The sequence below is a fragment of the Aulonocara sp. 'chitande type north' Nkhata Bay genome, linkage group LG15, assembly GCF_057382095.1.
Source record: "Aulonocara sp. 'chitande type north' Nkhata Bay isolate Kocher_YH1m ecotype deep benthic linkage group LG15, A_spYH_male_GT1.1, whole genome shotgun sequence".
NCBI classification, from domain to species: domain Eukaryota; kingdom Metazoa; phylum Chordata; class Actinopteri; order Cichliformes; family Cichlidae; genus Aulonocara; species Aulonocara sp. 'chitande type north' Nkhata Bay.
The window spans coordinates 11234321-11261818 of record NC_141358.1 but is presented as its reverse complement, the minus strand read 5'-3'; the positions used below and the strand labels follow the sequence as shown (position 1 = coordinate 11261818).

The window sequence follows — 27498 nt, the reverse complement described above, 5'->3', positions numbered from 1 at the left end:
CACAAATTAACAAGTCATATCTCGTTTGTATAATCCATAAAAACATGATTAAAAACGTCAATCTGTGATTTCTGCTTTGGGAGGCTTTGGCTGAACTAATGGAGATTTGTTATAGGTAAATTGTCTTACTATAAACAGAAAGACAATTTTTTAAAAGAGAAAACAGCGGCTGAAAGATGGGAATTTTCCATGTACAACATATATGAAATTGGGAAGGCGAGTGCGGGAGTTATTTATAGTTACTCTTGCCAGGACAAAAAAAATTTGTATTTACTTGATTCAAAATGAGTAAGTAATTTTAGGGGGTTGTAAAGTAATTTTAGGGGGGTTGTAAAGCTGTAGCTTTTCCACATGATTTGATTTCTTTACACACAGGAAAAAATCCAAGTGAACTGCAAGCAAACGAAAATGTATCATTACAGAATATTCAGTCTGCTTATTGGGCATATATGTCTAGGGTGCGAGCAGTAAATACAGTAAGAAGGTGCTGTGTTCTGATCTACTGCATAAAATGAAGAATTCCTGCTCATGTCACAGATGGTTGCTAATAGATACAGACCCCAGCACATCGATTGCGCCTTGTTGCATCCCAGAACACAAAGCACATGTAGCTACAGGAAGTTTTTTTTAGCTCAAACTTGCAATGTATACCTGGTAGTAGGTTTGGAAAGGGGTCAAATCAAGTTCACAGAATCACAGACTGCTCTGGAGTTCATTTGGGACCACACAGGGGCCCCCTCCTCCAAAGGGTCTTAGTGTGGTTGTTTTGGCTCGCACTTACATGCGATTACAGTGTTCAAATCAGCACAAATGGACTGCGCCAGAGTTCGATTTAAACAGACTAAAAACTGGAGGTGCGCAAGGACCATCAATAAGTTTAAATGTTCAAACAAGTTTTTTGCACTTTCACAAGAAGACAAAACCTAGCAGGTATGAATGTTGATATATAAGAAGCCATCATGTAAGAAAATCACAAGTGCATGTAGAGGAGGAATTTGTTTCTAAACTGATTTATGTGTTTGCACAGGTGTGTGTGCATGCATGCCTTACAGCTCAAAAGACAGCTCGACAAAAACATCTTGTGCGTTTCCATGGCTGCACATTGCCATCACACGTGTGGTTGAACTTTGAATCTGGCTGAGGGATAAAAAAAAAAGGGGGAAAAAAAACCAAACAAACACCATCTACGGTAAAGAGTGGACTGTCTGGGAAATAGCATGTATGCAAAGAAGTGAAGAAACATATCGTTAGCTTCATAGCATAATTGCCTAAGTCATTTGACTAAGTCAATGACTTAGGCAATTATGCTATGAAGCTAACGATATGACAATTAAACAGTGCGCAGCTAGAAGCCTCGACTGAGACCACTTAGTAGTGCAATCCTTCTCCCAAGGCTAGTGAAAATGTTGAGTGCTTTATAAAAGGGGTCATTTATAACTGCAAACCAAGAATACAATACCATACATTACACGTGAGCCAGGTTTATTGAGTTTGAGTACATGTGGCTTTTTTCCCCTTTTTTCTATTAATATGTTTTACTCACAGACAGATGATGTTTGCCGGGTTTATGTGTTCAGTTCTCTCCACTCTGTGCTGGCTCTCACCCAAGTGAGCAAACCTGCAGGAAAATACAAAACATAATACAGAGAATGAATGATATTTCTGCAAAATAAGCCAGTAGTGTAGGTGTGCATTGCTTACAAATGCTTCTGCCCTCTTCATCGTGAGCGGAACGATCCAAATAACCCTAATCTGTAATAGGGTCGTTATGGCTCTACCGAATGCTTTCAATTTAAGGCTTCATACTGTCTTCAGTGTTCAACTTGTCTTCTGAGATCTCTAATATTTAGATCTCACCATCATCAAATCACAAATTTCCCTGTAGGTCATTTTTCTCTCACAAAGACTCAATAATATGCAACTGCTGAGTCCCCCTCTGGCTGTTGCTTATGATTTTTAATATTAATGCATTGATTAGCAGAGCACTGGCTGCAGCCACCATCTTTGGAGCAGTTTCAACTTCAATAATGAATGCAATTTCATTCTCATTATGTGCCACTGTAGTAGGAGAATATGAACAGCATTCTTCACTGCAATTTGAATTGTGTGTGTTTTTTAAGGTTTACTCCCTTGCTTTAGTCACCCAGTATAAATGTGACTGCCATCGAAGTGCGATGAGACAGAATACAGACCTAAGTCAGTGAAGATGTTAAAATAAATAAATGTTTTGGTAACAACTAAATGTCAGGACCATTTTATTTATTGTTACGTTAACTACCTAACTTATTAGAAATTGCTCATACATTCTCGACCAATGCCACATTTCTATGTAATGCATATGCTGTATTTTAAATGTATGCATCAGTTTCAGTGTTTTGGTGTGTGTGAGACTGATTCATGATGTTTATGACATTCAAATGTTTGATTTTTCCATGTCATTCTGATCTATTCAAGCTTTTTTTGTTTTCATTTCTACATTGCATTTCTCTATCCGGTCGTTAAGTCTGACGTCACTAGCCGTGTCTGGGCCTAAACGCCGCTGCAGGTCCATATATCAAACGATCACTATGGCATTACTGAGAGTTGAAAAACTGTCTGAAGTCTTTCATCTTTAATAAAATCATCAGCGTTCTGCTCTACCAGGTGTAACAATTGAGTTTAACATCCAGGCATCCATGAAAACGGAATTTATGAAATTTAACGGAGTTAGGAGCTAGCAGGAGGTTAGCTCGCTAGCTTCTATCTAAATACAATATAGCATGTTCTGACTGCGGGGCTTTGGAAACAAATTAAAACGTACAGCTCTGTTATCACTTCCAACATAAATGAAGACAGAAAACTAAACAGCAGTGACGTTTGTAAGGTTACTGAAGTTTGGCTAGCTGGTATATAATGATGTGCTACATGACCGCTAACGACACAGCTATGTTAGCATAATATAAACAAGCTAACTTTTTTTCCACTCGATAAAAGTTAACGTGAGTGTTCTCGGTGGTCAGGAACAAATGTAATCGCATGGCAGGATGCTGTAAAAGGACCAAACTTCAGCTAGGAGAACAACTGAGATAATCCATCCACAATATGAGGTTAGTCATTCATTGCTGCATGGGCTGGGCTGTAGTTACATCCTAAGGTTTTAAAAACTGAGCTTAAATAAATGATTAGCGGTAATAAAAGCCGAGGGAGGTCAACAGTGATCACTGACTGTTTTAGGAGCTTTTTGAGATTAAATAGAAGAAAATACATAACATTAAACATGTTAACAACACAAAAGCCATATTAAACGCAGACTACTTTAGGCCCGGAAGTAGGATTCGTCACGTCATCACTTAACGACCGGATAGAAGTGCTGAAAATTAAGTTAATCTGATTGGCAGTCAAGTCAAGTAAATTGTTTTTTTTGTGCTGCAAGTAGTTTCATCTACTTGGTGACAGAGTAAAAATAGGATGCCATGGGTTGTAGCTCAGAGGTCATCTACTGATTGCAAGGTTGGTTGTTTGTGAATGTTCAATAGAAAGCATTGAAAAAAGTGCTTGTATGAATGGCTGAATGAGGCATACAGTGTAAAGTGCTATATAAAAATCATTTACCATTCAACCTCTTTGCAACTAGAAAAAAATCGGTGATTGCATTTCATTTTTTTGCTTTTGCGACTGATTGCAAGACCAACTTGCAACTTGACCAACAATCACTCAGAAACATTTTGAAAGGTTCATAAACAACTGCTGCCTCATTTATAAATGCAAACAGGTCGCCAAAATGTTGCAATTAGTCAGAGTCAGTGTGTAGGAATGAGGGCACCTCTTTGAATCAGCAGACTCAATGAGCTGCCAACTGTTGTATTTTGATTACACTGCAATATGAAAGTAAGGTTGCTGAACACATATCATTTCGCAATTAAACGTCCATCTTACTTTAACATTTGTATAAGAATTTCAGTTATTGGTCAAGTTTCTGTTCAATCTGAATTTCTATGTACGCAAACTGTAACAGTTGCAAATTTTGCAAAGTTACCACACTGTTATATCAGAACAAGATTGTGTTTAATTCCCAACTTGACTCCATTCAATCTGATAGCAAACTGACCATCTAATTGCCAGATAAAAAGATAAAATAAAATAGTGAGGCGTGGCTAAAAACTATTGCACAGCACAGTACATGAGAGGATGAAAGCTCATGTTACATATCTTCTGATATAATAAACACATAGCATGTATGGCCCCCATTGCTTTAATGACAGCTTGGATGTGAGCTCACATAAACTCAAGAAGTTTGTCTTATCTTAAATTGAGGTTTTGCACAATGTTCCAAAAATCTTCCATTTTTTATCCAATGGGTTCCAGGTCAGGTGTCAGGTGCCCATTGGTATTTTATGGTCTTCAGCAGTTCTTGCAATGCCTTGAAGTGTGTTTGAGGTCTGCAGTCACATGGTCTTTTCCAAACTATAATGTGCACTTACTCTATAAACAGCAAAGATTCTCTTAAAAGAATAACTATCCACCATCTACAGTTCTACTTCAGTCATCCTCTTTGGATTTAGGACAGCAGTGTGAGGGGGAAAAAGCTATCAAAGCTTCAACCAATGATCATTCTGTATAAAACGTGCTGTAAGCTTCCAAAGAACAGACAGACAGTTGTGTTCAGATTCAAAGCCTGCTGATGGCTATTCACTGTGTCCTAAATCAGTGTTGGCAGCAAACAGGGAGAAAGTACAAAATGAAATAGAAAGGACTTGCAGAAAAGAGAAGGAAGGGAAAGGTGGAGAAAGAATAGTGAGGTCAGAGGCGTGATAAACCCGCCTGGTTGATGCTTGTTTTCAGGATGACCCATATCACCCTGAGGGGGTGGCTGCCTGTTCTGCCCCTGTGTCTTGAACACTGCGTTGTTCTGACTGATAATATTAAGTGCCTCATTCAGGATAAAGTAGACTTCATAGATTTTACTACTTTTATTGAGCAGCATCCGCAGGTGAAAATATCAGATTGTCCAATACTTTGACATTTGACCTGAATGTCTGTCGTTGACGCTAAAATAGTAAATTAGGAAGCTAAACCTTTTCACTTTAACATTCCAGCAGTGCCTAGTCATCTTATGACTAGAATAAAATTAGGACAGCAACCTTCTTGCAACCAGAGCTGTTGAATGGAAGACTCCGTTCACTTCAATTGACCATTTTTTCATTTTTATAGCAATGGCGGATCATGGTCATTCTGAAAGGTAGCAAGAATTGCTAGCCGTGGCATAGAGCTATAAAAGAACAGAAGTTTGAGATGCATTTCTAAAAGGTAGGAAGTTAAAAAAGAAAAACTATTTGAAGGCCATATGACCCACGTGACGACCCCAAACCCTTCAATCGGGCACTGATTGTAGTATCAGTAACAAAAGTTTGAGGGTTTGAATCATGATTTTATGATTAAACACGTCCCCTAATGGGACACAATCTGTCTCCAAACAATCACAGCCCAGCTTGACTGACTGCAGTCGCTCTCAGATTATCAAAGATTTGCAAATAATTGTTGTTTAATATATACACACAGATTATCACCATGGTACAACCCATCTGAGGTAGTATGTGCTGATGTTGACTACTAGTCTCTTTGCAATGTGGGAACTGACTCAACTGCTTATATTCCTAAATGAAAGCAGGGCTGCCGAGCACTTAAGTCTTTTTACAGTTAAATCGCCATCCTACAGCAACTACATCACTATTTGTTGAGGAATTCAGTAACTCGCAGACTGCAGATGCAAACATGACCCCTTTCACTTGCAAACTGATAGCAGAATGACAGAATAGTCTCTCTGTCTTATTGGCATTTTATTGCTGTCTTGATGCACCAAAACTTTGAAGAAAAAAAAACATTTCAGAGGCAAAGAGACTCCAAATAGCAATAATTGTATCTCCAACCACAGTTTTTCTTAGTGTGACTGAAGCATTAATGGACTAATGGAAACATTTTCATTTCATTACGCAGTCCAGATTTGCAGCTCAATCTTTTAATATAAACATTAGCCTCCTAAGACCTGAACTCTTTCACAGCATGCATTTTAAATTTTTCTTGGCCATTTGAGTTGATTGGGACCTGATGAATGTAAAAACAAAGAATTACCAGATTTTTTTTAACCTAATTTTTGTTTCTGAGACAAATGAGATCCACGTATGGTTTTAACAGTGGCAGTATAATGTCCTCGTAAGTGGATATCAGGCCCTTGTAGAGAAAAATTAACTATTTTCGTCTAGACATCCCAAAATGTGATGTCCACACATGTGGACGCCAGGTCCTGGGAGGTTAAATGAAATTAACAGGTGGGCAGTAAACATTAGTGCCACAAAAATCAATTCACCCCCTCCCAAAAAAAAATCTGAAATGTGGTCACAATTTCTTTCTTGAGAAACTGCAAGACAATTAATTTTGGCTTACTAGCTATGTGCAAAAGTTTTATTATAAATATTATTTCTAATATTTATCTTATAAATATACAATTTCTTTGGAAGTCACATATTTTGACCACCAAAATTGAATCTGTTCCCCTCAACTCTAAGTGACAATGTAATGTAATTTTCTCCTTGTATTCCTGTCATGTCCAGTTTACAAGACTGGCACTTCACAATAATATTCCTGACGCAATCTTTCCAGTTCGACGACACCACTACACTACAGTCCAAAAGGACACACTTGTTCAGTGTGAAAAAGTGCATTCTCATCAGCTCCAAATACTCAGCGCCTTGATGCACCTGCAGTGGGAGTATTTGGATGTGTGCTGGTGCCTTTGTCTTATTTTCATTTGCGTTGTTTTTTTGTTTTCACTGTCATTACGAGGTTAGGTTCAGGCAATGAGGATGTAAAGTTTTTCACTGGGAGTGACGGGATGGACGAGATCAGATATGAGTACGTCAGAGAGACAGTTCAGGTTGAGCAGTTTGGTAACAAAATTAGAGAGAAAAGGCTGAGATGGTCAGACATGTGCAGAGGAGGGATAGCAGATATAGTGTACAAAGGATGTTGAAGATGGAGCTGCCAAGCGGTAGAAAAAGAGGAAAACCTCAGATGTTGCAAAAGAGGACACACAGAGGGTGTGACAGAGGAGGATGCTAGAGATGGGGTGAGGATAAAGGAAGATGATCCACTGTGGCAACCGCTAAAGGAAGCAGTCAAAAGAAGGAAGAGGTGATTAAGTTCAGGCAACGAAGCTATTTTGTATAGCAAAAGGTCTTTGAGTGGGAAAAATAAAGATTACCCAGTTTGCTTAAATGTTATGTCAACAGATTCTTTGATGGATGGATGGCCATCTTTAAATTTAAAGTAATATTGCTGAGATTGCGTGAGTGAAATTGTGGGCCAGTAACTGTGATATGATGACTACTGAATATATGTTATTACATATTGTTATAGTTTTCATCCCTTGTATGTAATTAGTAGCTCAGATTTACCTTTGGTAAACGAGTAGGTCATCTTCAGAGGGAAACTCAGCCAGATTGAGTCCATAAGGCTCCTTTGCCATGTGCTGCTGATAAACCTCCTGAAAATGTGAAGAGAGACACAAAAACATACTTACGCATGTGGACAAGATAGAAAAAATATTTAAAAAACAGTTTTCATAAATGTTTAATCATGGCTTTTAAATGACCGCAAAAAAAAAAAAAAAAAGTAAGCTAGTCGACTTATAACTATAAAACCATACAGACAAGGTCATCAGGTTCAGCTGCTTCTCCCCAACAGATTCAGTAATTAGGATGGCGCAAGGAGGTTAATCTTAGCAACTTCAAAAGTAATTTAATTGTTGGTGTCTGGTAAGGTGCTTTCATGTTCTTTCGTGCTTAGGGACATGCCCTCCTGGGGATCTGTCACACAGTGTTCAGTGTCTGTTGGGATATAATAATCATAATAAACAGGAGATCATAATAAAAAGGTCAAACTGGTTCAAGCTGACTGATCGGAATAGAATTAAACTGTGAGGCAACGGGGCATTTCAAATGTGACACTTAATTAAAAAAAAACTCAACAGAAACTTTAATTTAGAGAGAACTGTAATCCTTAAAATACAATTATAAACACTCATCATTAATTTATTGTAGTCTGTAGTCTTTTCTTTACAATATAACACATATTAAGATTATCATTGCTATCAAGTGGGGCTGTGTAAATATAAAAACAATAAAATTGTAACAGAGTACCCTCCATTAACAGGCAATGCTCGAGCTAATTTATTTTATTGAAGAAATTGAAAATTGCCAAAGGAATCAAAAGGAAGGTGAAACAGCTGAAATGGTAGATGCTGCAGAATTGTGCAACACGTTTTAATCTTGATAAATAAATGATTAAAAAGTGGAAAACACAAAACATATCCTGTAAAACATCTTTGTTCTCAAAATTTGAGTTCCAATCCAACATCTGCTAGTTTTAGACCAGATTAACATGTCAATATTTTAACAAGATTTAGCAGATATATCTGTATAACCTTCCTGATTATTCAAAATGTCCTATAAAAAAGCATTTTCTAGGCAAAATATGATTTGTGGGGGTGTTTTGTTACATTTTACTCTGCCTATAGTCTCTACAGAAAAGGTAAAAGCCTGTTATGTAACAGCATATACAGGATTTGCATGAACGCAGTCCGTTCTCTCACTTTTCTGACATTGCAGTAATATGTGCAACATAAAGCTTTCAATTTTCCCAGTAACTGTATTGATCTGAGCTGCAGGGAGGGGAGAATTACGCAGGGTGTTACCAGAACCATGTCCAGGAAAACAGCAGCTGTGAACACACACAAGATCACAATAATACACAGAGCCCTGTTCAAAGACTACACGGGGATTCGCAAAACACTAACCGCACCATACACACCTACGTGCAGCACACAGGCGAGGGTGTTGTGCAGGCGCATATCTGCTTGTACAGCAACACACAGCAAATCTACCGAGCACATGCACGCTCAAATCGAGGTGGAATACCAAATGAGCATGTGTAATTACATGGTAAACGTAGTAATGATCCGATGTTTAAATATTTCAACAGTTGTGTGTTGTGCTGGCACCCTGGCAATCCATTCTCGGGGACAGGCTTGCAGGCAGCGACACGAGATGCACGAGAGTGACTGCGTGCGCCCAACACGTGAGCAAGCTGTCCGGCCCAAAATATTCATGACCAGCTCATTGCTCATGGCCACGAGAAGACAGGCAGGAAACCCAAGGAAAATACATCATAAATCAGGAGGAGAAATAGATGGATGGAGAAAGAGGGAGTGCCTCTGCTTTCAACTCTGAAGACCAAATGCCTTCAAGATATTTCTCCTTCTCGGTGCCACTGCCCAGATAAATCAAGCAAAGGTGCTTTTTCTTTTTGTTGTTAGAACAATGTTGTAGATTCAAAGCTTTGTGCTGCACAAATAGGACAATTACATGAAAAAATGTAATGAGTCTACCGATGAGACCTCAAGGACAGCTGGGACTTTCTACAAGAGCAGTCTAAGGTGCCAAGACCTTTAGTGAATTACAAAACAGGAGTAAGCCCAGGCTGAGAATAATGTGAAGATTTCCTAAATCAATAACTAATCTAAATGGCACCTAAAAGGTGGTGGATTAGCCAATTGGTTATGATCAACTCTGGGCTGGACCAATTACAATACATCCGTATTGAGGGGAAAAGGAACGCGATTAGTCCCGTACTTCAGCTAGAATGAAAAAAAGACACAAAGCTGGAGTTATTCTGTCTTTACGCTGTCAGCTGCCTCTTCTCCCCTCATTCTCCCTCCCTCCCTCCCTCTCCTGTTGCTACTTCAATCATGAAACTGATCAATGATCAGCTGATCGTCTCTCTTGTTTGTTTATCTCCCACTTTGCGCCAGAAACAGGAAACCAGCGGATGTTGCGCTAAACAACAACAGCAGCACGTTCAAGCTTGATAAGCTGTTGTTATAATTTATTTTAAATTAATTTCTAGTATCAGCTGATGTTTGCTGGAGCCACAGCTGTAAAAGCTGCTGCTCATGATATCGGTTTGGAAACATGAAGGTGATACAAATCATACATATATATATATACCAACAAGACAGTGTACATCACTGTCACAACAGCGTTTGTTTTAGTTTTGTCTTTTTTTCATGTCATGTCATGATGACTGTGAGCAGCTTCGGTAGCAAAGGCAATATAATAACTCTGAAACCAACAGTTTACACATCACTGGGGGCTCCTTCATGCATGACAAAGGTAATTTCTTAGAAACTGAGACATTTTAAGAGGATGTAGTTATCTGGTGCATCAGTCCTGTTGACACACTGACCTACTCTACCTGTGCTCATTAATGTGCTTCTTGGTCTCACTGTGCTTATAGGGAATCTGGGTCAAAACGTGCATCCAGTCCCCCCGGGACATGAAACAGATACCAATATAGACAGGACATGACAAAGGTTCGTTACTAATATCTACACACATACGCAGATTTTACTGCATTTGATGAACTATACAGTGATGTGTCTGTTTAGAAAGTAGCAAAAGCATTTATCAGAATCGCATATTGAGAATTTTTTTCAATGAAAATATTCCTTTTAGGCCTAAAAAGGTCTTACATGCAATCTACAGCTCTGCCTAATTTGGTATGCATGGATCTTGCCCAGTGTCAGCCAGGAGAGGCTGTAGCTGCCATCAGTCTTAGTTGGATACATGGTTAAGAAAATGAATGGATGAATGCATCTCTAAGAATATCCACTGCAAGCTCTACTCACTCTCAAATTCTCTTGCTACATGGTAGGACGACGCAGTACTTACAGTGGGGCAAAAAAGTATTTAGTCAGCCACCGATTGTGCAAGTTCCCCCACCTAAAATGATGACAGAGGTCAGTAATTTGCACCAGAGGTACACTTCAACTGTGAGAGACAGAATGTGAAAAAAAAAATCCATGAATTCACATGGTAGGATTTGTAAAGAATTTATTCGGAAATTAGGGTGGAATATAAGTATTTGGTCACCTCAAACAAGGAAAATCTCTGGCTCTCACAGACCTGTAACATCTTCTGTAAGAAGCTTTTCTGTCCCCCACTCGTTACCTGTATGAATGGCACCTGTTTGAACTCATCATCTGTATAAAAGACACCTGTCCACAGCCTCAAACAGTCAGACTCCAAACTCCGCCATGGCCAAGACCAAAGAGCTTTCGAAGGACACCAGGAAAAGTATTGTAGACCTGCACCAGACTGGGAAGAGTGAATCTACAATAGGCAAGCAGCTTGGTGTGAAAAAAATCAACTGTGGGAGCAATCATCAGAAAATGGAAGACATACAAGACCACTGATAATCTCCCTCGATCTGGGGCTCCACGCAAGATCTCATCCCGTGGGGTCAAAATGATCATGAGAACGGTGAGCAAAGATCCCAGAACCACACGGGGGGACCTGGTGAATGACCTGCAGAGAGCTGGGACCAAAGTAACAAAGGTCACCATCAGTAACACACTACAATGGCAGGGAATCAAATCCCGCAGTGCCAGACGTGTTCCGCTGCTGAAGCCAGTGCATGTCCAGGCCCGTCTGAAGTTTGCCAGAGAGCACATGGATGATACAGCAGAGGATTGGGAGAATGCCATGTGGTCAGATGAAACCAAAGTAGAACTTTTTGGTATCAACTCAAATCGTCGTGTTTGGAGGAAGAAGAATACTGAGTTGCATCCCAAGAACACCATACCTACTGTGAAGCATGGGGGTGGAAACATCATGCTATGGGGCTGTTTTTCTGCCAAGGGGACAGGACGACTGATCCGTGTTAAGGACAGAATGAATGGGGCCATGTATTGTGAGATTTTGAGCCAAAACCTCCTTCCATCAGTGAGAACTTTGAAGATGAAACGAGGCTGGGTCTTCCAACATGACAATGATCCAAAACACACCGCCCGGGCAACAAAGGAGTGGCTCCGTAAGAAGCATTTGAAAGTCCTGGAGTGGTCTAGCCAGTCTCCAGACCTCAACCCCATAGAAAATCTGTGGCGGGAGTTGAAAGTCCGTGTTGCTCGGCGACAGCCCCAAAACATCACTGCTCTCGAGAAGATCTGCATGGAGGAATGGGCCAAAATACCAGCTACTGTGTGTGCAAACCTGGTAAAGACCTATAGTAAACGTTTGACCTCTGTTATTGCCAACAAAGGTTATGTTACAAAGTATTGGGTTGTATTTTTGTTATTGACCAAATACTTATTTTCCACCCTGATTTACGAATAAATTCTTTACAAATCCTACCATGTGGATTCATGGATTTTTTTTTCACATTCTGTCTCTCACAGTTGAAGTGTACCTCTGGTGCAAATTACTGACCTCTGTCATCATTTTAGGTGGGGGAACTTGCACAATCGGTGGCTGACTAAATACTTTTTTGCCCCACTGTATCTGCAAGTGATTAATGTCCTTAAATTCATCAATGCTGTGGTCACACTAAGGAACAGTGGTTAGAGACGTCAGCACGACCACAGCTATTGCGACTGTGTGCACTGAATTTGGAGTTTCATCGACTTTGAAATGTTTTTTTCACTGACGGGGACCAGTCACTGAAACAGCCACAACTACCGTCTTCTCATAGATTTGAAAAGAGAAGAGAAATGCCTCCACAAATAATAATGCAGTTGCTTGATATAGGAATAAAACTAGAACACAACCTGTTGGCAACCAGCCGAGTCGAGTTCCATATTGCAAAGAGATGCGTTGAGCAGACGAGTTGCAATTGTGTTGTCTTTGTGTTTACAAATTCAAATCATTTTCAAACTGTTACCAATTTGCCTGAGAGTGATTGCAGTAAAACGAGTACTGACTGTCATGATATTGATATGGTAACGGTAAAGAGAGTAATTGATGGTATTGTAAAACCACTACAATATATTTTTAATTTGTCTTTCCAGGAAGGGGTTTTTCCACAAAAAATGAAAGTTGCAAAAATTATTCCTATTTATAAATCAGGTGAAAAGCATTGTTTTACAAATTATAGACCAGTGTCAGTACTCTCCCAGTTTTCTAAGATACTGGAAAAACTATTTCTAAAAAGATTTGATAGCTTTGTGGCTAAACATGATTTGTTGGCAAATTGCCAGTATGGGTTTAGAAATAATAGATCAACAGTTTTGGCATTGATGGATTTAATGGAAGAAATAACAGCATGTATGGATAACAAGAAGTACGCACTTGGAGTCTTTCTAGATCTAAAAAAAAGCATTTGATACTGTTGACCACGAAATTCTAAAAATCAAACTGGAAAAATATGGGTTCAGGGGTGTGGTACTGGATTGGATAAACAGCTATGTGATGAATCGACAGCAATATGTACAAATAAATGAGTTTAAATCTAAATTGATGGATATTGAATGTGGAGTACCTCAAGGATCAGTATTAGGTCCGAAAATGTTTATTACGTATATAAATGATATTTGTAAAGTATCGAAGATACTAAAGTTTGTAATTTTTGCAGATGATACCAATATACTTTGTTCAGGTGCGGAATTTCAACAGGTTTTGGAGGTGATCACAGAGGAGTTAAAGATATTAAAGAAGTGGTTTGATAGAAACAAATTGTCCTTAAATTGAAATAAAACAAAATTTATGTTATTCGGAAACTATAAGAAAAACATTAACATTGAAATTTGTGTCGATATAATATATATCTAGAAAGGGTTAATGCCATAAAATTTCTTGGTGTGATCATTGATCAAAAGGCCTGTTGGAAATCACACATCACTTATGTGAGGGGAAAGTTAGCACGGGGCATTGCTGTCTTGGGGAAAGTAAAAAAAATTCTGGATAGGAAAATATTGTATATGTTATATTGTGCTTTGCTATTACCATACATGAGTTATTGTGTAGAGGTTTGGGGAAATACATATAAAAGTAATATTCAGACTATAATCATAATGCAGAAAAGGGCCATTAGACTAATAAATCAGGAGGGGTATAGGGCTCACACAAATGCACTCTTTATTAGGACGCAAGCTATAAAATTCCAGGATCTGGTGAAGTTTAAAACAGTGCAAATAATATATAAGGTAAGGAAAGGGATGCTCCCAATCAAAATAAGTAAATGGTTCTTAGAAAGAGAAGGGAGGTATAATTTTAGAGGGAAGTGGAATTTAAAATTACAAAGAGTAAGAACAACATTGAAAAGGATGTCTATTTCAATAGCGGGAGTTAAATTCTGGAATGAGTTAAAAGAAGAAATAAAGGTCAGTAGTGATATAAACCAGTTTAAAATAAAACTCAAAAAAGAAATATTAAATAAGTATAAGAATGAAGAAAATGCAATTAACCCAAGACAGCAGTCAAACTCATGTTTATTTTCTTCTGCAAATTAGCAAATCTAAATATAGTTTTAGTTGAACATGTGAAAATATTTTTTTGAGATGTTATGTTCTAAGTTGAAGGTATTGTATACGTTTTTGTGGTTCAAATTTAGATGATGAGGATGTAAACCTGAGGGGGTAGGGCTAAATAAGTATATACTTCTGCCTACTCCTTTTCAAACAACTGTATGGAATGATTTTATGAAATGTTGGTGAATGTATATGTTTGAAATAAAAAAGAACTGAACTGAAACTGAGTCAGACTGACTTTTTGGAGACAGGTAGCCTCCCACCAGGTGACCCATGAAATCCATTTACAATCAAAAGTGCAACATACTCAACCTCTTGTTACTAGCCGGTTGCCACAACTACTTGCAGGCAAAAGAATTCAGTGCAATCATTGGGTAAACAAATTCTTCCTCACTGCCTCTCGTATTTTATTTTTTTTAACTCTAGTGTGATTTTAGGCTTTTAATGTGAGTGTTAGGGAGTTTCAAAGCTGATTTGGACCATAAAATCTACCTTGGCAAGAAACCAAAAAAGAGAACCGAATCAGTCATCAAAAAATTAAGGCAAGCCGGAAACCCGCTGGTGACCTCTCATCACCTGATGTTCTAAAAGCAGCCAAAAATCCCGAAGCACATGCCCCACATTCTCACCCAAAGGGACCATCAAGGACATCAAAAAGGTTTACACGCTATCACAATACACGTGCACAGAACCAGAAAAACCAAAATAAAAACAAATGGAATTATGCAGGATTGATTTGTTTCCTTTGACAAGCAGAGTAGTAGCAGCAGTAGATTTGTAAGCAATAATACAAGAGAGGAAACTGTGCAACTATCTCAATTCATTTCTTCAATGCGTTAGAAGAAACAAACACTATTTAGAGCCTCAGCTCTATCACTGACACCGATTAAGGTGACGTCTGCTCTTCCGTCTGACGTAAACCAAAACAAAGAACTAATTTCTTCTGGGAGACTTAAGGGAGGTGGGCGAGAGAGAACACAACCAGGGTGACATACTCATACTGGAACGCAACATTCATTTGAGGCCTAAAATATAAGCAGTTAGCAACCCAGCATAAACTGAGAAGTGCTGGGAGGTCTTTAGACAACATAACATATCCTTGAATTATTAGAGGATATTAACTTGTTAAACAATTACACTCAGAAGTGAAATTATTTTTAATTTATTTAATAAGATCCACAAATTCAAATCTGATAGCTTCCTTTAATATATTTGGGGATTTGAATCTGCCTTGTTAGGACAGTGTTTGTGTGTTCATACCTCCTGGGTGCGACTACTCTCTCCAGACTCCGTTAGCAGTTTGATCGGTGTGGATCGTTGAGATACAGTCCCCTCATCCTCACGGTCCTCCTCGGAGTCATCCTCTGATGTGCTAGATATGGCCTCCTCACTCGGGGGAGGAGGTGCGCTAGCTGCAGTCTTCCTCTGGAGAATCGTCTCCTCTTTACTGCTCTTGCTGTTGCCAAGATCCACACGCATGCACACAGATCAACGTATGTACAGTATAAACACATACAACTATCGTTCATGTATTGTACATTTTACAGTTTAGTCAAGCAGCAGAATCCCGATTATTTTTATCATGTCTAATGAGTCATCAGATCAGAAATGGCACCATGTTCTTCCACAACATCTCCCAGCAGAAATGTGACTAAACATGTAACTGAAACAGACTTCATGGTTCCCAAAGGCTGTACGAGTTTGAGCCCATGATCTCTGTATACAGAGGATTCTGCAAATGTTATCCCTGACCGCAATATTAGGAGGAGAACCTTGCAAAGCAAGCAAGAAAAAGCAGATATGAAGGATAAGAGTAATGAAACACAATTCTTATTCTCAGAAAAATGGCAACAGGTACACAGAGCAGCTTTTGGGGATGTAGATTAGCTTGTACAGGGAAAGCTATCTGAAGCACAGAACACAAATGGACTTCAATTGCATGCTTAAACATGTAGATTCTAATTTCTATTTCTACAGCAAATCAAAAATAAGCATTTCATATGTAAGGGTCTTGCTAATGTAGGGACAATGAAAAGCACATGAGGAATTGCATTATCCTATTTTTTCCTGTGTGCATACATATTTATTTGGAAAATATATTAACATATAAATGTTTTTTGAAACCAAAAAATAGGGGAAAAGTGTAACATTGCTTGTGGTTAAACAAAGCTGTGTGCATGAGGGCACAGTGACATCGGGCTGATTTATTTTTCATGTAATAAATAAAAAGCTACAACACAAAGGTTGATGTGTACATGGTAGTACTACACTCACCCCAGCACTGATTTTCCCGTTTCCTCTGGCTTGCGCACTGTGAACGGGTTTGGATCCGCTCCCACTGTTTTGGGCATAAATTCCCTTTATGATCAGAAAATAGCTATTAGTCGACATCCTGCATAACAACAACAGCTAATAAATTCAGAACACACTGTTTATCAGAGACATGTTTCACTACCAAAATCATTGCTTTTGTATGTGTATATCCACCTTGCAGAGTTGGTCATGGCAATGCAGAACGTATCATCAAAGGAGGTAAGTTCATACGGTTTGAAGAATTCCGTGTAAATGTCAATACTCGCGTCCAACTGGTTCATTCTCTTCACTTTGACCTTATTCATATTTTCCTCACAGGGAACTGCATCCAAACAGGAACAGAAATAATATTAATATTTATAACAATTACAACCGCTACACCCACACACTTTCAACACAAAAATACACTATATCGCCAAAAGGATTTGCTCATTTGCCATCATACGCCTGTGAATTGAATAACATCCTATTCTTAATCCACAGGGTTTAATATGATATGACATCAGCCCACCCTTCTTCCACAAGGTTTTGGAGTGTGTTTATGGGAATTTTTTGCCATTCTTCCAGAAGCACATTAGTGGGGTCAAACACTAGTGTTGGATTAGAAGGCTTGGCTCGGATTCTCCACTCTAATTTATTCCAAAGGTGTTCTATTGGGTTTAGGCGAGACACCTCGAGTTCTTCAACACCTATCTTGCTAGTCAGTGTTTTAATCGACCTTGCTTTGTACTGTGATACACAGCTATCTTTGAACAGGAAGGGGTCATCCCCAAACTGTTCTCACAAAGTTGAGAGCATCAAATTTTCCAAAATGTCTTGGTTTGAAGCATTAAGAGTTTCCTTTCACTGGAACTAAGGGACTGAGCCCAATTCCTAAAAAACACAACCCCACATCATAATCCCCCCTCCATCAAAATTTTAACTTTGCACAAGGGAGTCACGCAGATCACGTTCTTGTGGCAACCACCAAACCCAGACTCCTCCATCAGATTAAAGAAGATTCATCACCCCAACGAACTTGGGACTTTCTGCACACATTATCATATTACCACTGGAATTCGACAAGCTCATGAGACCAACCCATTCTTTCACAAGCATTTGTAGAAGCAGAATGCATGCCTAGGTGCTTGATTTTTACACCTGTGGCTAGGGTTGTGCGATATGACCAAAATTTCATATCCTGATATAAGATATCTATCGTCCCGATAACGATATAAATCACAAAAATTTAATTCTGTGAATCTCGGGCAGCTCGACTTGCGTGAAGCGTTTCCAGCTGGGCGTCGTGTACCTGGGTCGAGTGTTTTAACTGATGTGTGAAACAATATATTTTTAGACATAAGTTGTAACGGCCGCCGTTTTCCTTGTATTTATTACACAGCGTGCTGTGGGGAAAAGCCTGCTCTAACGTTTGAGTCTAAGGTTTATTTTTTAGCACCTGACGGCTCTTTTTTGCTTCTCATCCGTAAATACTCTGCATAGTGTGATTCAGTTTATTTTGAAAAGTCTCAACAGGATCTTGAGCTTTATTGTGAAAGGTTTATGTGGAAAACAAACAAGCGGACACGCAATGGTTTTATCGTCGTAGTTGCTAACGACAACGCATAAATACAGACACTTGTCCGTCCGTAGTGCGGTTATATAAAATATAAGAGAAAGAGAGAACTTTAAGAAATTAATATGGCGACTACAGTGACCATCAAAACGATGAAAAAAATATTGCAGTAAACAGTTTATTTTGCGACACCACGAAACAAAATGAAACGATAGACATTTTTATATCGTCATCCGATATATATCGTTGTATCGAACAGCCCTACCTGTGGCCATGAAAGTGTTTGGAAGACCTGATCTCAATGATTTGGCAATATAGTGTATATTTAAACAAGTCAGTTACAACATCAGTATAAGGTTTGTTGAATCCCTAGATTGGTCTGCAGAGTTATTTTGCATTTATTTTTTACCAACAATAATTGCAACCAAATACAAAGTTCCTGCTAGGCTAAGGAATATGGTAAGCAATGACAGACAAAGCCATTGATGGTTGGTCGTTCAAATCAGTTTCATAAATAGTTCTGTTTCTTACAATTAAAACCATTAAATTCATTGACAATACCTTCATCATAGGGGACAGGAAGGTAGGACAGGACTCCCTCTGACCACCAGAGTGTATAGCTACAAACAAATAAAATACACAGCATTAAAATATTAAAACTTTTGAGAAGGTGAACGCAACCTAAAGTCTGAATTAGTCTCTTCTGGGACTTAACCTACATTTGGAAAATTGGCCTGTCTGGACCACCTAGACTTTTATTCAATGTGAGCAATTTGAGCGAACGCTCTTATGATGATCTGGTTTAGCGTGCGATTTGCTTCTTACTCCTCTTTGAGAGGAAAAGCGCAAAGTGTGGAAGCTGAATTGAATTTAGCTGCAGCCATGCTAATTTCTTGGAATAATGACTGAGCTACTTTGGCCCATTGTGGCTACACAAATTCGTGGCCTGAAAAAGAAAATTGGGTCTGCTTTTACGTAAGCATGAAGACAGTATGAAGCAACCAAAGTGAATACACTCTCACACTTACGCGCATAAATAACAAGCACAAAATCACTCTGGGTCAAAACATGAAGTGAATTGCAGTCATTACTGGATCATGACTAGGACAGACCAATTGATAAACTGACATTGTGAAATTTGTAGGACATCAGCTTGAACAGACAACACCTGCATGAACAAACAACAGGTGATAGAGACATGTGTCATACGGACATGCTTATGTACTGCATGGTGGTTCTAAGAAGACACAAAATAAACAATCAACCACATAAACAGAAATACAAGGAAAAAAGATTATTGATATTTTCTTAGTATGTAGCCCTGTCTTATCATATATTCAATTATATTTAACAATATCTCACATAAAAGGATTTCAGATTTCACCGAAGCGATCGTAGACTCCCCAATAAAACGCATAACCTAACATTACCTCGAGACAAACTGACAGCAACGACTGTTATATTCTATCTTAAAGATCAGATTTGATCTTACAATAGAAATTATATCATATCCAGATACTACAGACATCAGTGCCAGTGTTAAATTACCACTAGGATAATTACAAGGAGAGTAATTACTGTGTTAAGACTGTTCTCCATGAGATCAGTGAGCATGGTCGTGGAGCAGCCAGATCCTCACATCTCAAAATATGCATTAAAAAATGGCAACCTATTTAAAATCTAATGGATATTTTGTACACACACACACACACACACACACACACACACACACACACACACACACACACAGTTTCTTCAAGTCATTGATAGGATAAGCAATAAAACAGCTTTCAATGTCTTTCTCTGTGCTGTTAATGAGTATTTATATCAAACTGATCACCCTCTTAGGATTATCTTACAGCATATATACATTTTCCTCTTTGTAGGGGTTTTGGATTTCTGAATTTTGAGCATACCTCATTTAATGTTTGGGTTGCATCTCTTATAGGTTATTTCTCATAAGAAAGTACTGTGTAAGAGCTTCACAGGTGAAAGCTACAAAAATAAATAAATACAATTGGTCACTTTTTTGACAGTCAAAGTCTGAAGTCTGAAGCAACTACAATCTAATAGTAAAGTGTGTAGTTGCAAAACTCTGTGTTGTTTTTTCTCACTTTGCACTGATTTTTGCACATATGCTGTGGAAACATTAAAAATTTGTTCTTAATTTGCCTGTGTTTCCTCTGGATCTCCTTCCCTAAGTTTAGCATTCCTGTACTTTCAGAACCCACGCATAAGATACCAATTTGCACATAGACACAGGTATAAAAGCATAAAGCTCAACCCAGTAGGAAACATATAGCTGCATATAATTAAACTTTCAGGATCAAATTTTTGAAAATCTTGTCCAGCTCAAGAAAAAGCTGGACGTTTTGCACACTTGGATGTGCAAAAAGTGTGCAATCCCAATCCTATAAAAATCCACCAACATTTAAATGAACAACTTCAATATTGAAGACAGAGAAATAAAGTCTGTGTTCATGCAAAGCAAGCACAGTAATCTTTTGGTTGGTGTATTTAGGGTTATCTGTTACCTCCGTCTGTCTTGGGGGATGGCCATGGTGCTTGTATGATGCAGATAGAAGTCTGTGGGAAGCTCCCAAAGGTGTGGCTTAAACTCTGATGGCTGGTAAACTTGGAGGAACAAGTTGATTGCATCTTGTCTGTCAGCATCTGAAAGAGAGAGATGGAAACACGAATAGCTAAAAAAAACAAAAAAACCCAAAAACTGTAAAACAAACTGTAAAGGTTATGATGATATAACTGGTTCATCAAGAGACGTGATTATACACGATCTGAACTCTCTTAGGCAAACTTTCCTGTCATTTCTTTAAGTAGTCTTCAGAAATATTTATCCAGGGTTCTTGAAAGACATTCAAAGCTCCTCTCTTGCCAGAAGAGTTGCCAGTCATTTCCAATCCAGTTCTTGGGTAATTTGACATAGCTGAGCCTTTTCTTCCAATTTCTCTTACCTAGAAATAGCTTCTTGACAGCCAAACTTCCATAAAGACCGTTTCTGATGACATTTCAGTGAACAGTAGATAGACAGACTGAACTCATCCTCAACTGGTCTAGGTAGCCATTGGTTGCTTTTTCAAAATGACTGAAAAAGCAGCCAATGGCAAAAGATAAACCTTGAAAGTCTTCGAAGCCTGGAAAACTACTGATGTAGATGACTTAAAAAAATATACTGCTTGAAAAAAAAAGTCTTGAAGTTACTAATGCCCAGAGATGCTCAGGAAGAGGAAAGCCAAATAATGTGCATACTTTAAATTGAATCTTTTTAATCATGTACCATTTTATATATTTAAACTTTTGAGTTTTGTGTCAACAGTGCCTTGTTTAAAAAAAACAAAAGAACAAGAAAAAAATGTTAGTTTATAAATTACTGTGGTTCCTAATGCAGGAGAGTACAGTTCAAAAGTGAATGTGAAGCAAACTTAAGCCTCCTTTACCATGATGGCAAACTACACCAGCTCTTCACTGTGAGCAGCATTGAAAAGATTTAAGTTAATGAATCAACATCTAAGTAACGCTGACTTGTACATACATCATAGCAGTAAAAACTCTTGTAACAACTGCACTACAGCATTTTGGCTATGAGTGTGTGCTTAGATAATCTCTGTGAGCGTTTGTGTGCTCAGCATGTGGCACGTGCTTTGTACATTTGTCTGGTTTAGTGCCATTTAATTCACCCTCCCTAACTACAGCACGAAGCCACGTGCATGCTGCCCCAACAGTCACGTTAGGTAATTAGAAACTAAACTGGGTTTTATTACAGCCCACCACCAAGACTGTTCTCCAATTACGTTTTTTTCTCTGAGATTTATCTCGTGTATCACACATGATACGAGTTACTGGTGATCTTTGAAAATAATATACACGTGCAACCATTATCAATGAAAGGAAGGAGGAATATAATTTGACATCATGTCTGTTAATTGTCTTAATAAGCATATGAGGTCACACTGCATCTACCAATTAAAAGGCTGCACAGGATATGGAAGCTTACACTACATGGTTCTGTGTATAAAATTGATCTGTGATTCAAGGGGAAGCTGTTACAGTGCTTGACTATGATATAAAATTATATGTCATTTACCTCATAGGAAGTAGCATTTTATAATTTTATTCTACTGTATTTATTTTAATTCCCCATATACATAATAAAAATATATACAACATACATATGCACATATGAGTGCCATTAATAGGAGAACTTATTATGGAAGGATTATGGTTTTAACATTTACCGGGTGTTCTTTTTTTAGAAATTACTGAGCAACACAAGGGTGGAATTACCCTTTTCCAATTTTGCAGAAACTAGTCTAAAAGGGCATGGAAAACATGACCACGGAAAACATGACCACGGGAAAATCTGTGAAAATGGTTGTGCCCTTGTAAAGGGTCAAGTTGACAGAACAAACCAGCCAGTGCTCAGACTACAAAGCATTTAGGCTAATTTGTCCTTATATAGTCTTCTTAAGTGGCAACAAGTAGTTAATCATATTACCTGATTCAGGTCATGGGATTGTTCAATTTGCAGTTCATGAATCCCGTTCGAGTGTGATGGTCTCTGGCTGTCTGTGCTGCTGGATTATATGGGCTTCTTTTTAAAAATTCTTAATACACGCTACTCTCAGCAACAAACTACTGATTGAATTTCTCAAAACTAAATCAAGAGCAAAGCACCACAAACAAGGTCGATGTTGTAGGTCAAGTAGTGCAGTTCTGTTAATCAAGGTTTAAGACAGTACACAGTCTTCTTCTTCACTCCTGGAACACTCGCTGGTGTACTGTGAAAACACCTTTGTAAACCCATTAAGATTTCTAGATACACTGATTGTAACCACGCACTAGGGTGTCATTTAAAATGATTAAAAATCTAAATTGCGGACATTGCAAAGCCACTTTTATCAGTAACTGCTGGGTAATTATGTCATGTCTACAAATTGGCTGCAATCAAAAAAATATCTGCAATTAACAATATTAAAAATCTCATCTGCAGTCATGCGCAGAAAAAAGGGGTTTAGCAAAGGTAAATGTGAAGTAACTGCCTTTTTTTTTCCTGAGGAATTTTGACCCACCTCTCTTTACCATGTTCCCACAGTTCATTGAGCTTTGCAGGCATTTATTTGTGTGCAGGTCTCTCAAGGTCTTGTCCCAGCATTTCAGCAGCGCTGATGTTCTGGACTGACACCTTGTTGCTGCAGTCTTTTAGCTACTGAATTGTATATTTGAAGCTGATCATTATCCTGTTGCATGTCCCAATTTTAGCCAAGCTTTAGCTGTCAGACAGATGTCCTCATATATGACTCTAGAATAGCTTAGTATGCAAAGGAGTTCATGTTTGGCTCAATGACTGTAAGGTGCCTCGGTCCTGCTGCTGCAAAACAGACCCAAATCTTCTCGCATCCACCATTGTGCTGACAGTTGGTATGAGGTGTTTGGGGCGACCGTGGCTCAGGGGGTTGGGAATTGCATCTGTAACCGGAGGGTCGCCGGTTCGATCCCTGGGCTCTCTGTCCTAGTCGTTGTGTCCTTGGGCAAGACACTTTACCCTACTTGCCTACTGGTGTTGGCCAGAGGGGCCGATGGCGCGATATGGCAGCCTCGCTTCTGTCAGTCTGCCCCAGGGCAGCTGTGGCTACAAACGGTAGCTTGCTTCCACCAGTGTATGAATGTGAGAGTGAATGAATAGTGGTATTGTAAAGCGCTTTGGGTGCCTTGAAAAGCGCTATATAAATCCAATCCATTATTATTATTATTTAGATTTTGCCAAACATGGCATTATGGTCTCGTCTGTCCAAAACACATTGTTCCAAAAGTCTTGTGATTGGTGCAGATGCAACTTTGCAAACATAAGCCATTTTTGTTTTTTAGAGAAACAATACTTTTCCCCGACAACCCTTTCAAACAAGCCATGCATGTTCATTTTCTTTTGAATTGAGATGTCATGAACTTTGATATTTAACATGCTAACATATGGCTTTACAGTCACCAATTCTTTGACTTGGTGCAGTTTCTCTGAGTCACACAGTCGCACAGTCTGGCTTAAAAGTGAATTTGTTAAGTTGTCTGCTGGGAAGATTGGCAACTATCTTGAGTGATTTTCACTTGTGACCAAACTTTCTCACAAAACGTTTTGTGAGCCGATTCACATTTGTCCTATGTTCTGTTCAAGTAAAGGCAGAAATGTTTGCTTATATGTAATTATAGAGTGTCGTTTTCTTCATACTTCACATGAGTGTAAACTATACATGCATGCACAGGTTGAGCCCATTTCTATGGAAACCTGGAACATAACTAAGGGTAGATTCTGTTTAATACGGAGCATAGCTGAGGATAGAAGGAACTAGCGTAGAACACACCTGAGAAAGCATTGCTGTAGTACCGTGACAGCGTTTGCATGATATCTTTGGAGTGCTGTGTCCAGGGTGCAATCTTGCGGTAAGTCTTGACCCTGTGCACGAGCTGAGAGCCCCCGTACTGCAGTGACAGAGTGTCTCCATGGTCTTCATACAACTCCTCAAACAACCTGAATAGCACAAAAGAAAAAATGTCATCAATTCGCAAGGGCAAATAAAACTGTGATTCATTTATTATTTTGGTGATGTGGACTTTTGGAGGATTATTTTTTGGGAAAAAAAAGAAAGGTGTTAAAAAAAAAAAGTAATTAAAAATACCTCAACTGATTGGGTCTGTATTTTGTGCTTGTTTCTTTGTATGTGTGCAACAGTGATTAACTACTAGAGAGTTATGAGTCATATTAAGTGGTGCTTTAAGTGGCAGTTTCAAGTAAAAGTAGACAGAGACACACACTACTGACTAATGTTTGCGAATACTGAATTTAGAGCAGCAAACTTTGGAATAAAAGGTTGGAATAACTGCGTCTGCCAAAAGGATTCCAAATAAATGAAAAAGATAAAGTTTAGCATGGATTAGATTTTCAGGCAATTATATGAACTTTACCTCACGCAGTCAGTATCAAACTGGAGCTTGGGCTTGTCAATCATTCCCAGTGCGTAAAGCTGATAAGCCAGAGCGCACTTGCCCACCATGAACTGGGCAGTATTGGTCCGGTCAAGACAATCCACACAGTTGGTCCGCAACACACCAGTCTACACATCAAGCAACAAGAGGAAAACAGCTGACTTTATAAACTACAGCCTATTAACTCAGTAGTAGTAATCATTATGATGATGACAAACAGGCAAGCCTTTTTAAAAAAGACTAAATTTTTACAATTGTGTGCAAAAAGCTGCAAAAGACCTACCTGCAGTCGCCCAGTGGATGTTATTTGTCCACCTACATCTCCCCACCTGTAAAAATGTTACTTAATTTACTGAAGTCAATAAACAAACGGAAACAAACCGAACACGTACATCACAATACTATTCTTCTGCAAGAACATTTTCTAATTTATTCCGGCTTCAGTATGATGAAACTGCGATGATAACTGTCATCACAGTGACTGTCACCATTACGAGAATGAACATAATGGAATGGGTGCAGACACAGCAAAGGCACCCTGACACAATGCACCCCCATCAGGAGTGCAAGTACAGAAGAAAATGTTCAGCAGACAAATTCTAATACCCAGAGATGAAAAGTGGAACTCATGTTCACATTTACACTGCTGTAGTACTTTCTGTGCAAAACCAAGCAAAGTTATACTGACCCCTAGAAAAAAAAAGTTACAGTATGTTTAAAATTTAGAAAAAAAGAGATTAATTCTTGGTTATTTTGTTAACGTGAAGTCAGAAAGAGGCAAACAACCAGAGTGCTAGTTGCTAATAGTTTTTTTTTTGTTACATGAATGTTAATAAACAGGACACCAATTTACTGATTAGTGAACTTGTTAGTAGGTACATATTGTGTTACTTGGGGCCAAGCTGAACCATCCAGTAGCTGGCCGTTGCTTTACACTTCACTGTGTAGACCTTGCTAGTACCAGTTTAGACCCTCTTTTGCTTTCAGAACTGCCTTAATTCTTCATGGTTTCATAGATTCAACAGGGTCATGGAAACATTCCTCAGAGATTTTGGTCAATATTGACACGATAGCATCACATTGCTGCAGATCTGTCTGCGGCATATCCATGATGCAAATCTCCCACCACCAGTGTTGGGAAGGTTACTTTTAAAATGTATTCCACTACAGATTACAGAATACAAGCCCCAAAATGTAACGTATGAGAGTAACGTATTCTGAATACAATGGATTACTTTATATATTATCAAGCTTTTTACAACTACATGAATGTACTATTGCTGTGTGATTTATTACTATTACTGAAGGCTACACGCCATACCAGTACCAACTAGATTTTTAAATCTTAATATAAAATGAGTAACCGTAGGGTGGACATTAGGTAAGGCTGCACTTTTTGCAGCGAAAACTATTCGGCGTGTATATAAAGCAGGTCTGTGTCTCCGAACCGTAGTAAATGGACCTCTGGCTAATACGTCGGGTTCCGCGTCAGGCTCGTAACCGATAACTAGTTTTACTTTGTTGTCTGGGTCAACTCTGCTAACGAGAGACAGAGAGAGGCGTTGAAAGGCTGCTCCAACAGAACGTCTTGTTTTGGAGGAAAACACGAACACAGTGTACAGTCGAGTCTTAATAGCTTACTTACAACTGGGCTACACTGCCCATGAGGCTACATTCTTTAGGGTTATGCCTGTAGCACTCTGCCTATTGCCTTCATATTAAATAATTTTTTGAACAATAATTAAAAAAACATATTTTGTCACGTCATTATGTGGGCTGCAAGTAGAGGTGACATGGGCCGCGAGATTGAGACACAGGCATTAGAGCCTCTTAATGCTTTTTGTTTGGGTTTCCAGTGTTGTGCCAAAAAGTGATTTCCAATGTTTCCGTCTGTTTTTTATGTGTAATACCATTACGTATGTTGCTAAATAGACTTCGGTGAACAGGTATTGCAAAGGGGTTAAATACACAATTTAAAAAAAATTACCTGTTTCTCAATTATCTTTGTAGCTGTGTTATTGTACTTAATTATAATCAATCAGCTTCCTTTTGTCCACTTAAAATATGTTTACAGAACTATTTTTGCATTTGTTGCAATTTCAGCTGTCCTCTTGGCCAGAATACTCTTAAAAGAGACATTTTTTAAAGCAAACAAGAATTTTTTTTAACTCCATAAATAAAGGACACATAAAAGTCACTGCCAAAAAGTGATTGCGGCTTCTACCTTCTTACAGGAATGTTGTTTGTTGGTCAAGATGACTGGATATAATTCATGAGGGATATATTTGACATATGTTTCACA

At 38.6% G+C, this 27498-nt stretch overlaps 1 protein-coding gene across 3 annotated transcripts in view; it reads right to left on the bottom strand.

Moving 5' to 3' along the window:
• Positions 1 to 27498, bottom strand: part of fig4a (FIG4 phosphoinositide 5-phosphatase a) — a 56693-nt gene that overhangs the window by 4694 nt on the left and 24501 nt on the right. For all 3 annotated transcript variants that reach the window (XM_086264110.1, XM_086264111.1, XM_086264109.1), the window contains 10 exons: positions 25480 to 25525; positions 25176 to 25324; positions 24575 to 24741; positions 20738 to 20876; positions 18765 to 18823; positions 16823 to 16970; positions 16610 to 16693; positions 15596 to 15791; positions 7431 to 7519; positions 1544 to 1618 (listed from right to left, as the gene is read on the bottom strand). In XM_086264110.1, the coding sequence (XP_086120236.1) occupies positions 1544 to 1618; positions 7431 to 7519; positions 15596 to 15791; positions 16610 to 16693; positions 16823 to 16970; positions 18765 to 18823; positions 20738 to 20876; positions 24575 to 24741; positions 25176 to 25324; positions 25480 to 25525 (1152 nt within the window). The remainder of the gene's footprint in view (positions 1 to 1543; positions 1619 to 7430; positions 7520 to 15595; positions 15792 to 16609; positions 16694 to 16822; positions 16971 to 18764; positions 18824 to 20737; positions 20877 to 24574; positions 24742 to 25175; positions 25325 to 25479; positions 25526 to 27498) is intronic.